A 14,293-nucleotide genomic window follows, 5' to 3' on the forward strand; every position below is an offset into this window, starting at 1 on the left:
TTAAAATAAGTTTTGAATTACCAAAAATTCGTCCAAAATACAATGAAAAATGGATCTGCTGGAAGAATTTTATCAAATGTATTTGAACATAAACTGATAAATAAACAAACACGAGTTTTTATATTTAATAACAAAAATGTCAAATCCTTGATTCGGTCTGAGATTACCAACGCCTGGAAACACGGAAAAAGAAACAACCACGGCCGACTGAAATAAAAAGACAATAGATAAAAATACAACATATTTTGTTTTTTGTGAAACGAGAACAATACGAAAATACTGACAAGGAAATTAAAAGGAGAGACAAAAGCAAATTACCCGTGAAAGAAGATGAACGCTGCCCACAGCCGCCTGTTTGCTCTAATGGCGACTTCTTTCCGGTCTTCTGCGGTACACTTCGCAACAAATACTTGTGCACTGGATTATTCTTATGAACAACCATTAAGCTTGATTTAGCTTGATTACGAACAGTTCTTAACAGTGTTAAAGCCATTGTATCTATAGGTATATTTTGGAATACATAAAATATCAGAGTCATGTAGATTGCATAATTATCATTTGATTTGACCTATTCACTTTCAAACAAAATCGGTCCGCAACTCTCGGACTATCGGTGAATATACATAGAAAAATATATAGATTTGATCGTCTCCTTTAGGAAGTCTTTCAAAATTGTATCTGCTTATTTTGTTATTTCCGCAAAAATAAAATAATTTCATTACGACTGTACAAGATAGAATTTTTATCTTTAAAACATAACTCGTAAAATCTTCGGGTTTACAAAGGGACCCTGTGGGAACACCATGGAATTGAAGGAGGAGAATACTGAATTAAAGTTTGTTGAATAACTTAAGGGGATTGCTCTCAATATTGTTTTAAAGAAAGTGGAATTTTTTTCTTTTTAAGAAAGTCTACGAATAAAGAATATTTGATACCATCATTATCCAGGCCTTGAACAGGAAATAAATTTATAACATAAAAATATATAGAAGCGCGTTGTACGCGCTTCTATATAGGATCAGGATTTTTATTTAAATGTATGTAGAATTTACTATTTAAATGGAATTCTTATTCATGTAAACAAATATACTGTACATACAAAACAGGTTTGTACATATTGAAATAATCAAATAATTATTAGACAATCCGAAATAGGGATGACATAAATGTTCCATAGTTTTCGAACGCTGAAAATATTTTGAGATTTTGCAATTAATAACAAGACAAAATTGTACTCAGAATATTTTGACCACTGAAATAGCGAAAATTCAACTTTATACCTATATTATAAGGTCGTTAGTTGCAAATAGCGAATTAAAATATCAAACTAATTTGTAAAATTATCTTCTGCTATATTGAACCTGAAATCTAATACTGAAATTACGGAAATCAAACAGCATGATAATTTGTTATTAGTACACGTTGACATGTTACTCAACAGATTTTAACAAAACTGTTTTAAAAACATCAGTAAGCAGGTACACTCCAAAATACTCAGCTATAATCTAAATAACTGACGACCGATCTCAGCGGCGTAGGGGTCGAGATGCCCATCTGAACGTCCTAAGTTCGATTCCAGCGCGGGCGAATATATATACCTATCCGACCGGCTGCCGTTTCGGTCTTAGTGTAATTCCGTTGAAACTTTAAACCAGTAGTAACTAGTTTTATTTTCAAAATTAATTGAATTAAAGTTCTTTTTTCTTTGTTACAATAAAATTATTATGAAACTTTTTTTGCCGTATACGAAAGTTTCTCGAAAAGTTTTTGGCCGAATAATCACGATTCCCATAGTATCGGTTTATCCGATACCCCTGTGGTATCGACTAAGCTTATGACGCGGGTCCTGACCCGCGTCATAAGCTTAGTGCTAGTGTGGGCTGTTGAATGTCCGAATTCAGTACGAGAAATCGATTTTCCTCGTTCGCTTCAAATATCATTTTACAAGCGTCGTATATTTCTATAGAACGATGTTTGTTCGGGTGGAAACTTGACTAAACACTTTTCTTCAGCCAATTGAAGGGATATAGGGATTTTGAACGTTTAGAAAGACAATAAAAGCTCTGAATTCCTTTTATGATTTTTTTTCTAGGAAAAATTATTAAGTTTATTTTAATTTGTAGTGTTAACGTGGCTTTAAAATTTTTATTTACTATTTATAACACGTAGTTAAATAATATTGATGACCTCCGTGGTGTAGTGGTCACCACGTCGGTCCGCTATCAGCAGGTCCCGGGTTCGCTTCCAACGCGGGCGAATATTTGCCCTGTGACTCCAAATATTTGTTTGCGGATCTGGGTATCTTGTGCCTGATTATGTGTTTATGTCAATCTGACCCATGATACAAGTTTAGTGCTTAGTGTGGGCCGGTGAGTATTGTCCATTTATTATTATTAGTTATTAATATACATTTACAAAACAAATGCTTCTAAATGTGGCCCACAAAAGTATTTACCTAACTTCACTAAGGCAAGAAGAGCAATTACAGTTTACATTATTCTGTTTAGCATATCGCATATAAAGTGTATTTTTAGTGTAACTAGTTTGTGAAGTTTCCGTTTTGTCCGCTAATGTCCACCAAACTAACTTTGTATGGGTTAACATGAGTGGCTGGGATACAAAACCCCAAAATTTTCGTATGTATCTCAGTAATACTAATTTCTATTTAAATTGTACTTTAGGTTATTGGTTAATTCTAGTTTTAGTCTCGTTTTAACTATATTTGTTAGTATTTGCTATTCGGTAGTCGAGTAAGTACTATTACTACATTAATGAGATGAATAGGACGTGGTGTAATGGGTAAGACGTCCGCCTTTGGATGGAAAGGTCTAGATTAGTGGCCTTGTGCTACATGAGTTTGTATACAAATGTGACTCATCATCAATATCAATATCAATCAGTCAAATTTTTACGTTGGATTTTTTTAAAATCCTTCATGGAATGTACTTAGTTAACATCTTAGATACATTTCATCCCGGTAAATGGCTGACAATTTACCGGGATGAAATGTATCTAAGATACCTACAGGAACTTGAGTTCCTGTAAGATAATTGAAAATCTAATAATGAATAAAAAGTACCTCGGAATCCCGGGTTAACATCTTTTAGACTTTTCTTCCCGGAAAATGAGGAGTAGGTCCTGTAGGAAAATTAAAATAACAATCCACGAAGCCGATTTACTTTAAAATTTTGCAGAAAGAAAAAAGGTGAAAAACTGTTAATATGAAAGTTTTACACCGTTGAAGTTAGTGACGTGAAAATTTGGATTTTGGTTTTTGGAAACGTGGTTGAGATTTTTCTGATAATTGACCCTCAACCTTCAAAAGGGTGAGTGAAACATTGTATGGGACTTGATATATTTTTCAAGATAAAAAGCAGAAAATTCTTACTGACATTTACTTTTTGTAGTAAATAACAGTAAGTATATACAAAAAATGTTTAATTTACGTTAATAAAAAACCGGGACGTAAAACGACCTGAAAAATGGGACGGCACGCGTTGCAGAAAGCGGGAGTGGGAGACGGACGGAAATGGAAAGGAGACACTTAGTGGGAAACGGGACGGGACACATCGCGAAAAACATAAAAACATGATGGCACCATATGTAGGAAACGGTACGTGATATCTACATTATATAGCAGGAAGCGGGATTGGACAAGTTTACGGGACGAACCACTCAGCGGGAAACAAGAAATTGAACTAAAGATGAGAAAAAATGCGAATTTAAATTATATATCTTACAGAGTATGCGATAAGAAAATTATTGAAATTTTGCTATGAAATTCACGCGTGTGAAGCCGGGGGTAAAAACTAGTGAATAATAGTTTTCATCGACCACCACTAGCTTACAGTGAAGAAAAACATCGTGAGCAAACCTGTAACTGGTTGATTAACTTATGTGAAAAATTGAGAAGGCAATGGCAAACCATTACCACGAAAGAAGGAATAGGAGGAGCAGAGTTCTGACGACCACTAGTTTATAAAATAAATGTTATATAAGTACAGACAAAATATAGCAAAAATTTCATGACTTTTCTTTCGAGATACAGATATTATGCATTATTCAGGCATCATCTTTCTTAATTACGTAATGAAGGAATTTTGAGTTGGATACTAAATCATGTTACCAAGTGATATAACTTTAAGGCGGGTATAAAATATATTTCGTAAGCGCAAAAAAACGTAACTAACATTTTGGTCTTCTTCGTTTCGAATCGCTGCGGCTATTTAGTTTACTCTTAATATAAATAAATAAATATATAAATATAAAATATAAATATATTAGGACAAATCACACAGATTGAGCTAGCCCCAAAGTAAGTTCGAGACTTGTGTTATGGGATACTAACTCAACGATACTATATTTTTATATTTTATAATAAATACATATATAGATAAACATCCAAGACCCGGGCCAATCAGAAAAAGATCATTTTCCATCATGACCCGACCGGGGATCGAACCAGGGACCTCTCAGTTCAGTGGCAAGAATCTTACCACTGCGCCACCGAGGTCGTCAACTCTTATCGCTTTGTTTATTATTAGCTTCATAGAGTTCCTCTATGGTACATGAAATCGGACAGTTGGATCACCTATGTTTTGGTTGCTATTTGACCAAAGACTACCTAGCACATAAATCGATTTAAAGTTTCCACATATTGCGTACTTTGATTTTCTCTTCGAACCATTCGTAATACTCATATCATTTTGAAGTTCAGCGATACATTATTACTCACAGGGTTATATACAGGTCCGCTTTCCAATAGTAACAGTTGGAAAGCGTAACCTGGACTGGGCTGCGATGCTTAATGACTGAGGCAGTAACTGGGAAAACGCTCAGATGAGAGCGAGAGGGAGAAGTTTGAATAGTACTTATAATTGTCTAAGTGTCAATAAAATATATATCATTCGATTACGCAACCATCGTTATGTGAACAGTTTAGTTAATAGTATGCTTGTACTATGCCTATATTACTATGTCTATGTAATTATCCCGTGTTTGAGAAATTAGAATTCCTTGGAGGTTTGTGACATAGTGTTGCACTAAACATGTGTTTACATTATAACTATGTTTCAGTTTGTAACATTGTCTCAGGTAATATGATTCAAATGTTAGTTGTACTCGATTCCAATGGAAACTTGATTTCCAAAAGTTCCAGATGATGTAAATCGTTGTAGATATTATCTTAGTGAATTTATCAAACGCATGTAGTAAATCCATTCATTTCCCATGTAAAACAATCATTGGGGTAAATTTTTCCCTTCTTTAGATATAAGTATTATACTATACTATATAAGTATTTATAAGCTATTCTTAAGTTAGATTTTTTTTAGTTTAAATTAAAATTATGTGTTTATACTGGTGACCTCATTTTTTATCTACTTAGATAAACAATTAAGAATCAAGACCTACCGTTAATTTGTACACTGAAGGACTAAACTAATTAATGTTTAAAAACTAAAAACAAAATTAGGAAATAAATTATTCTTTAGAAAATTGTGTCTTAGAAAGTCGTTGTGAGACCGTTGTAACTGCACCCTAACTCAATTACCTTAAAAGCCTGTCACTGGAGCTGAATTTAATGAACTTGAAAATAAAGTGAATTGTCCCATTTAATCCGTCTTTACCTTCAGTACTCTTGAAAACAAGAAAAGAATATTTTTTGAATTTTTTTAAGTTTCCGGAATAAATAAGGGATAGATTTAGATCGCATTGGGCTCTTCAACAAAATGATTTTATACATACAAAAATACTCGTATAATTTCAAATTCGACAGCATATTTGTTTTATTGTGACCATGGATTTAGTAAGTACTTCGACGGATTACTAATTCCATGATTGTGACCTCGATGCAAGAAACGGACACACGGCTGGCAATTTTACCAGCTGTCACTTTAAAGTCAGCCCAATGGAAGACATTTTACAGCCAATATTATTATCTAACTGGAAACTATATAATAAGAGGATTAAGAACGTTCAGTCAGAAATAATTTTTCACAATTAGCAACAGATCAGATAAATCTAAGGGATTATGAAGTCTCTTTGTAGGTTTTCTTAGTTTCGAATTTTTTTCAATATGAGCGATATTTCACCAAACATTTGTCTACGAAAATTTTGGAGAGTCTCTGCGGAACACGTATTTAGAACAGGCTGACCAACACAATATATTTTGTTCTAGTATGCAACCAGTTCGCCCGCGGAGTCTTCGCAATGTTGGGCGCAGTGACAGCTGAATCTTTCGACACGTTACATTCGTATACCAACACCTTCCAAATGCCATTCGTTACTCCATGGTTTCCAGAAAAGGTAAGAATATTTTATAAAAAATGCTTTCTTATGCTTGTTTTAAATCATACAAACATAAAGTTAAATACTAAAAATATATATTATCTATCAATAGCAATCGATCTTTTGTATTGTACTAATTACGCAGTTGCATTTAAAATTGCAAATCTTATTACTTTCGAGTATTTTACAACATTTATATTCAATTACATAGCCTGAGAATTCCATCGCAGCATTTAAGTTTCAAAAGATAAAAAGTATAGTTTCAATCATCTTACATTTATTAGGATCCTGTGAACTGGCAAAATTTGGGCTGGCTGGGGATTTTTTCAATTACTTTCACTAAAAACGGCACGGCCGGGTTACTGTTTAGATGAATACAAATGAACTCACTATACGAGAACACAAAACATAAGGAGTGTAGAAGAAAAGTCCAATATTTTTACATCTATTATAAATGAATAACGCATGACAGTTACAATGTGTGTTTTTGTGTTTTAATTGTCTATAAAAACTGTATGTAATTCAGAATATAAAACAGATACAATAAAACCCTCTATCGGATACCTTTTCTCTTCAACCATCACATTTATGCTCTTAGGATGAGCTGCACCATCAAATTTGATCAAATTTGAGTTCATTCTAAATGGCGCGCCTCATCGCTGATCTTTGGAAAAAATGACGTTCCTTGAGTTTCTGGCACGTTAAAGTTGACGGTACAATCCACCGGTGAGAGTATCAGTCACTTTGACGTTGAATTGAACCTGCACGCCACCGACGTTTAGACAAAATAGCGTACCTTGAGTTTTTCATCACAGATTAAAGTTAAAGTCAAAGTTGTCTGGTGCAACCCATTTATATTATAGTACTTACTCTCTCTAATTTTATATTTTTGCAGTATCAAAGTCGAGTGGTCGGCTTTTTCTGACAGTCATTACTCTAATTCAATTTCTGTTTTACTACTGACGAAAACAATTTGTTCAGATTAGATTGCAGTTACGTAGCATCACCAACAATATTGGATACATATAAATCGTTTTTTCCTCTAACCTAATACACAATTAACATTGTAACTGAACAATAATTTAGATTCCTATACATTATTCAGTTTTATTATTAGGCCAGACAAAAACATTCGGTAACTTATTGAAACATTCGAAATTGTGGCTGTAATTAAAAATAAATATATATTTAGAAACAGTTTTATACCATTCAGAAAATTTTAATTTTAGAAACTTTTTTTTTTTAAAACAGGTGATTCCACCATCGTCAGGCCTGATCGACCACGCTGTAAGCATGAGACCTGATTACCATCGAGCTATTGTTGACACTATAGTACATTACGGATGGAAAGAAATTATTTACATGTACGACTCTCATGATGGTAAGTACTATTTAATTTATCAATTGTTACTTACTACCAGGATGCAATGGGTGCATATTTAGAAATGAACATGGTAAATCACCACCGATTACAAGCACCACCAACAACCACTATATAATTTGAGGTAATTTCATGTAAAACAAAAGATTCGTTGTATACCGGCCAGTTAGCTCTATCTAACACTTGTAACATAATTTTTAACGCAATCTGTTCGATATGCCCAACATTTTTCTACTGTGTTAGAAATCTGTATAGCGTCCAATCTCCAGATAATTCGCAATATTCATTTATTTACGAGAAGAATAGCTGAACTAACGAAAATATAAAATATTATGCAACTAAATACCGCCCTGGCCTTTTTTTACTTTATATCAAACTCCTTACATTTTGGAGTGGTTATAAATAATATTTTATGATATCGTAGCCGAACACCTCATTTGGGATGGGCTTGCGAGTTATGAATTCGCTCCACCCACCTATAACATAAGATTTATTTACTAAAATAATGGTTTTTGGGAATAACGTGCACTATATTGAAAATCTGTACTTAATATATATTCACCTGGTGTGGCTACGAGGAATGAAATTTTACTTTAAAGTATTCCATTCTGTTCACTAATTAAGTACCTACCGTTTGTTCATTGAGCTCCGACGTTCTGTCGGCTCAGCATGGAACCACGTATTATTATTAAGAGAATTTCTCTCATTTTACCATATTCATCGTAAACATACCAAAACATACCATATATAAATAGTATTGCTTTTAGAGTTCACTACATACTTTTAAATTCCACGATACAATTTTTGAATGAAATAACTCGAGTCTGAATTCCAAATCAATAAAATCATGTTACGATTCAACATTCCAGTCATCGCTAAAAGCTTGATTGATTTAATTGGTGTTAACGGAAACAACGTGGAATTTTAGCCGTGTTTAGAATTTCTGATCTGGCAGATGGAAAACGAAATCTGGTGATATTTTTACAAGCTTTTATTTAACTGGCAATGTATGTAAGTATTTATGTTTGGGTGGAATCTTATAACTCAATTTTGAAGCAAATATCTTCACCGATTGAACTGAAATTTCGCCCACGCGATTAATTTGGATGACAGTGTATTATTCTAAGCATAGATATTAATAAATGGGATTAAAAATTCATCGTAGAGTATATTATTTTCCCCGTGATTTGTATTTACAGTTGTATCAATATGTTTGTAACGGTGCCTATATAAGCCTGGAATACTAAAATTTTATTTAAAATGAAGTCTTTATCAAACAACGTTTCCCAACTACCATAAAGTTTTACGTGCAGATTTTAAAACCACCTCGATTTTATTGCTGGCGGTAATTATAGTGAACTCGGCTTTTCATCTCCTATTTGAAAACAGTGTTCACATTTTACTGTCTGATAGTGTATTCCGATAGATTTGTAATGGATAATCAATTTATTTTTTTACTACGATTTCTCAAAAATCAGTGTTTTATTTTTGATTTTCAAGTACTTCGTTTTTAGTTGTATTTTGTTTGCTGATTTGAGTGTAATGAATTACTTTTTTGTATAGAAATTTGAATTTATTCAGTAATTCTTTTGGTCATTGCATGTGGCATTGCTATTATATTTATTATTAGTTGTTCTTTGCAAAATGTTAATGTCGGAGTTCCTCTTTGAGCGAAAAGCTAGACTTCTTGTGAATAGAGATAGAGATTTAATTAACTACTCCACTGGTCTACAAACATCTGAGTTATTCTCAGATTTCTAACATTATTCCAATATAATGCAGTCTTGTTTTAGTTTATTTTCAAGTTTACATTCCTTTCGACATTTATTTATTTCATTTACTATAATTTCAATAATCAGTGTTTGAGGTCTTACAAAACTGATGCGTAAATTTGATTTCAGTAGGTTTAAAATAAATCTTGGATATAAAAGTTACCTATATGATTTCTCTGATGACTCTCCATCATCTCATGGTCTTCTCTTTCCTGTTCTTCTTCTATTCTTTCCCTGTTCTCCTCATCAATACCTTCCAACTCTACCTCTTCTCCATCTATTTCTTCTTGTTGTTCACCTTCCGACCCTGTTTCTTCATATTCTCGTTCAGAGCTGTGCACAGTAATAAATAGATTAATCGGGTTCTGTATAACATTACTATTCACATTTACAGTAGTTATTTCAGTGTTTTATTGTTTGCATTGTACAATCTTCTTACTTATCAGTGGTATATGCATCATCGTCGTGAATATATTCATCATCGGTGTCAGCGTGGCCCCCTTCTGTCGCTACAACACTTCCACCTTCTTTTTCTTCGCCGGCCTGAAAACGGGCCATTACTATAACAATAGCAACAAAACAACTAGGTACGCAACTGGCATTCTACAAAATTAAGGTATTATCTTCTGGCTCAAAAGGTAGACTTTTGAGCCAGAAGATAATAAAGACAATTCAGCAACAAAGGGATCGTATTCCGATCGGGCCAGTGGGAATTGAGTAGTGAAAAATGATATTTATCGTAATTATAAAGCTCAGTTCCATTTCTAACGTATATCGCTAAACCACGGACCGTAATCTGGTAAATTTTCCCGGGTGTTGCAATAATTTTGCACTTGTTCATTTTATCTTTTATCTTGCGCTAGCGTTTCCCTCCCGCCATAAAGTCCTACGTGCAGATTGCAAGACCACCGGCGCTGCATATTATGACTTCACTTCTACAACTAGGTGCTCGCATTTATTACACCGTCATCCTGCGGAAAAAGACGTAGGTGACATTTTCTACATTGAGTTATTTTTAGCAATAATTAAATCAAGGTAGTTTTTTTTTTCATAATTTCGACCAAGGGTTAATGCCGGAAATATGTACCTCTCACCGGAGCGTTTGCCGAGTTTCTTCAGATACCACTGATTGTTAAAGCCCAAGGTACATACGCTTATCTATTATGTTTTTCTCTACTTTGCATCCTATTGTCAGACTATTGTCAAGATTGTGATTATTGACGACGTATTTTACGATTAATTCAGCTCTTCTTTTATTTGAAACAATAAACATTTTTTCCCTAATGTAAAATGTATAAAGACTACATCCAGCATGCCCGTTTTACTTCCATAGGGTGTGCCCCACTATGCGAGTAAAACGGGTAAGCTAGAGGTAACGGTAACTGTCACTTTGACATATCAGTGCTGCCACTAGCATTAACCAGTAGCTGGCAAGCAAGTTTACAATTTAGCTCAATTTAGAACAGATGAATCTTATGACTTCAGTTTATATTTTGCTTATTACTTTTATACTTTTACTATAGAATTATATTACATGTGATCGCTCATATATATTATATTTGTAAATATCTCGAGTTATAAGCAACATATCGCGACGAAACCGATAACACAAAGTTGAAGTTAGACCATCTATTGTGAAAACCGCATCAAATTCCATCCAGTAGTTTTTACGAGACGCCCGAACAAACATACAGTACAGACGACATAATAACAGGCAGACAAAATCCTACATAGATCCCCCATATTTGTTTTAATTTAATATCTCCTATGTATAGTAGCCCACTTATAGGCAGACGAGCATGCTTGAGCGATCCCAATCACATTATATTGTCAATATACAATAACACGAGGTCTATGGACACCAGCAAACAAATAAAAGCTTTTTTATTACCTAATTACATGATATTTTTAACGAAAATTTAAGAAGTTTTTATAAAAAATACAAAAAAATATTTTGGAGTACAAATGGGTTATCGTTATTTCAAACAATATGAATAAAATGCGATTATATTTTATTTATGCTTTGGATTGTCTAAAGCATTCAAAAAAGATAACGTTATAAAAGATTGCTGATAAAAACATGATAATATATTAAAAATGTCTTGATATAAAATCAACATTCAAGCTGGGATGATATTATCTAGATTCAATTTATTCTGGCGCGGGTCTTGTCGCTCAGTATGCACAGTGAACTGTGAACGTATTTTGAAATAAGTTATGACTAATCTTATCCTGGTCTTAAGATGCTAAATTCTGGTCGCATTATGTACTTAATACAAAACTAATAACCCAGTCTCAGTTTTATTTTTATTACTTTTTTGGTATCCATTATGATAATATTCGGAAAATTATCACACCTACAGTTTTTAAACATCTACTAAAATATTCATGCTTTATTACTGGTCTATGAGCGAGCGAAAACATTGAATGCCAGAAAAAATACCTCTGGAACTCTCCTTCCAACTTTTCCTGCGCAAATTGTTAGAGTCATTCAAGGTTTCTTTATTGTAATCTCAATTCCACCAATGAACTCGTCGTCATACGACCATAAATAGGACCTTCTAGTTTCGGAACTCATAACTGTCTATCCCGTAAGGGAGACGAGATACTGTTTTACTAAATTTTTACAATAAGCTGGAATAACAAAGACTTGATTGTGATATTAATATTTTTCTACACAAAGTTGATTAGATGATTAAACGGTTTATTTGGGAGACGATAGTTTAAAATATTTTCTATACAAATCTAATTTAGCTGACTGATCAGCTTGTTAGAAAGTTGAGAGATCAAAATAGGTAGAATTTCAGTTTTATTTGTTATATATTTTTTGGGAAGCTCTATTTCGTTATCTACTTACTGTGAAATCAACAGAAGCAATCCACCCGAAATAAAAACAAAAAAAACTTTTTCGTTTTTTAGTTAATAAGATAGGTAAAAAAAACAATGTGAACAGATGGCCCTTATTTAGATCAGTAGAAAAGGCAAGACGAATTTGACAAAGAAAGCTCATGAAAGGATTTAATTTTGTATAGCCTTTGTCACACGGGCTGTGAAGAATCGATTTATACTTCATTTTACAAAATCAGCTTAGTGAACACCCCTGAAATGGAAATCAGCCCTTCCTTTGTTGTTCATTTACAAACAATAACAATATACTTACTCTCAAATTTTAATATACAATTATGAATTACACGCTGCGCCTCGGTGCCTCGCTTATGTAGGAATTTCGGGATAAAAAGTACACTTATGTTATTTCAAATTACCAAAACAAACTTTATGTTTGTCTTGTTTGTTTACTCATACAAACATACGTACAGACATATTTCATGAATGATAATACAAAAGCGGAATCAACATGCAGTACTATAACGTACAGTAACAATAATTAAAATAGATTTTATTTTATGGCAAGTACAGAAATCGAATGAAATGATTCCAAAATCAACTCTAAAATTTAATTTATCATATTTGCTCAAAATTGTCACAGATGGTCATCGTTACACTTATCTTGCTTAATAATTCCATTATGATCGTAACAATCTGTTTATAATAATATTATTATGTCAATGACATTTTGGGGACATTTCGCAATAAGTAGACCAAAAGAGAGTGTAATTTGTTTGTGAAATCAAATTACAAAAATATACACACAATTATGTTTTATATCAAAATGCGAACCACTTCGCTGTAATTTAAGGTAAAAAGAATATGAGTCCCACTCTGAGCCGCTATATCAAAATGTGAATTTATGGCGAATAACAGGGAAATTGATATTTATGCAGCGGCCGTAAATACGCGCGCAACCCAGGCTCGAGTGGTTGTAGCCCCGAATAAATAAGAAACAAGGAGTGTTGTCGTCTTAGTAGCTTAAGCAGATATGAGCAGATAATATACATCTTAACCCATTTTTTAAACTTCGTGTTGAGTCATGTAAGATTCTATTATGCGACGTAGAATAGTGCAAACTTTCTATCAACAAAGAATTTCTAACTCAATAGTGAGTGCAGTAAATTTTGACGTTAACTTTGACCTGTGCATAAAACCGCAAAGTACGCCATCATGTATAAAGGTCAGCGGCGGTGTAACTCATCCTACGGGTTGTTTATATTGTCTTACAAAATACACATTTGTGGACGTGCAAAGATTCATATTTTATATTAATAAAGTTTCAAAGCGTAGTCACAGGTAGACTAACGCTGCGGGTAACTTGGGAATGTCGCGTAATGTGATACTATTTGCCGTGATACGAGCCGTATCACATATACAGTATATTTAAGTACGATGCGTAACATGTGAGTTTTCTATCAAACTTGACATAATATAATAAGTACTCATAGTAAAACTGGTTTTGTTTGTGCTCACAAAAATACCGATTATATATAAGTTTGAAAGCAAGCAACAATATTTTCATACTAACTATACAAAAAAAGGTTTATTTGTCTAAAAATGGATATAACTTTATTATGTACTTATAGGTAGTTAAAAATTGTGTAGATACAACAAATCGAATAAAATTACTTTAGGAAACTCCCTAATCTAAAAAGTAAGCGTTTTTCTGGTTGCCGTCAACAGCTATGTACTTTAACTATTGCGTTTATGATAATGACTTCTTAAAAAATGCTAAAAAGTTTTAGATTTTTAGGTTGGTTTATTTTTCTTTTTTAATAACCGATGTGGCAACTAACTTTAAATTTTCCAGCTTCATTGTTACAGTTTATGTATAAATAATGATTGAGTATTTTAAATACACCTAGTTTATCTAAATTGTACAATTTATTTACAATTATCTACCCTATTGTAGAGTAGTGAACTATCAAGAATCCGAGGTACATGATGTTGTAATCCAAAACCC

At 33.1% G+C, this 14,293-nt stretch overlaps 1 protein-coding gene across 3 annotated transcripts in view; it reads left to right on the forward strand.

Moving 5' to 3' along the window:
* Window positions 1-14,293, forward strand: part of LOC128682763 (glutamate receptor 1-like) — a 68,751-nt gene that overhangs the window by 11,429 nt on the left and 43,029 nt on the right. For all 3 annotated transcript variants that reach the window (XM_053767582.2, XM_053767583.2, XM_053767581.2), the window contains exons 3-4: window positions 6,179-6,306; window positions 7,540-7,669. In XM_053767582.2, coding sequence (XP_053623557.1) covers window positions 6,179-6,306; window positions 7,540-7,669 — 258 coding nt within the window. The remainder of the gene's footprint in view (window positions 1-6,178; window positions 6,307-7,539; window positions 7,670-14,293) is intronic.

This window comes from Plodia interpunctella, chromosome Z (assembly GCF_027563975.2).
Source record: "Plodia interpunctella isolate USDA-ARS_2022_Savannah chromosome Z, ilPloInte3.2, whole genome shotgun sequence".
Taxonomy (NCBI): Eukaryota; Metazoa; Arthropoda; class Insecta; order Lepidoptera; family Pyralidae; genus Plodia; species Plodia interpunctella.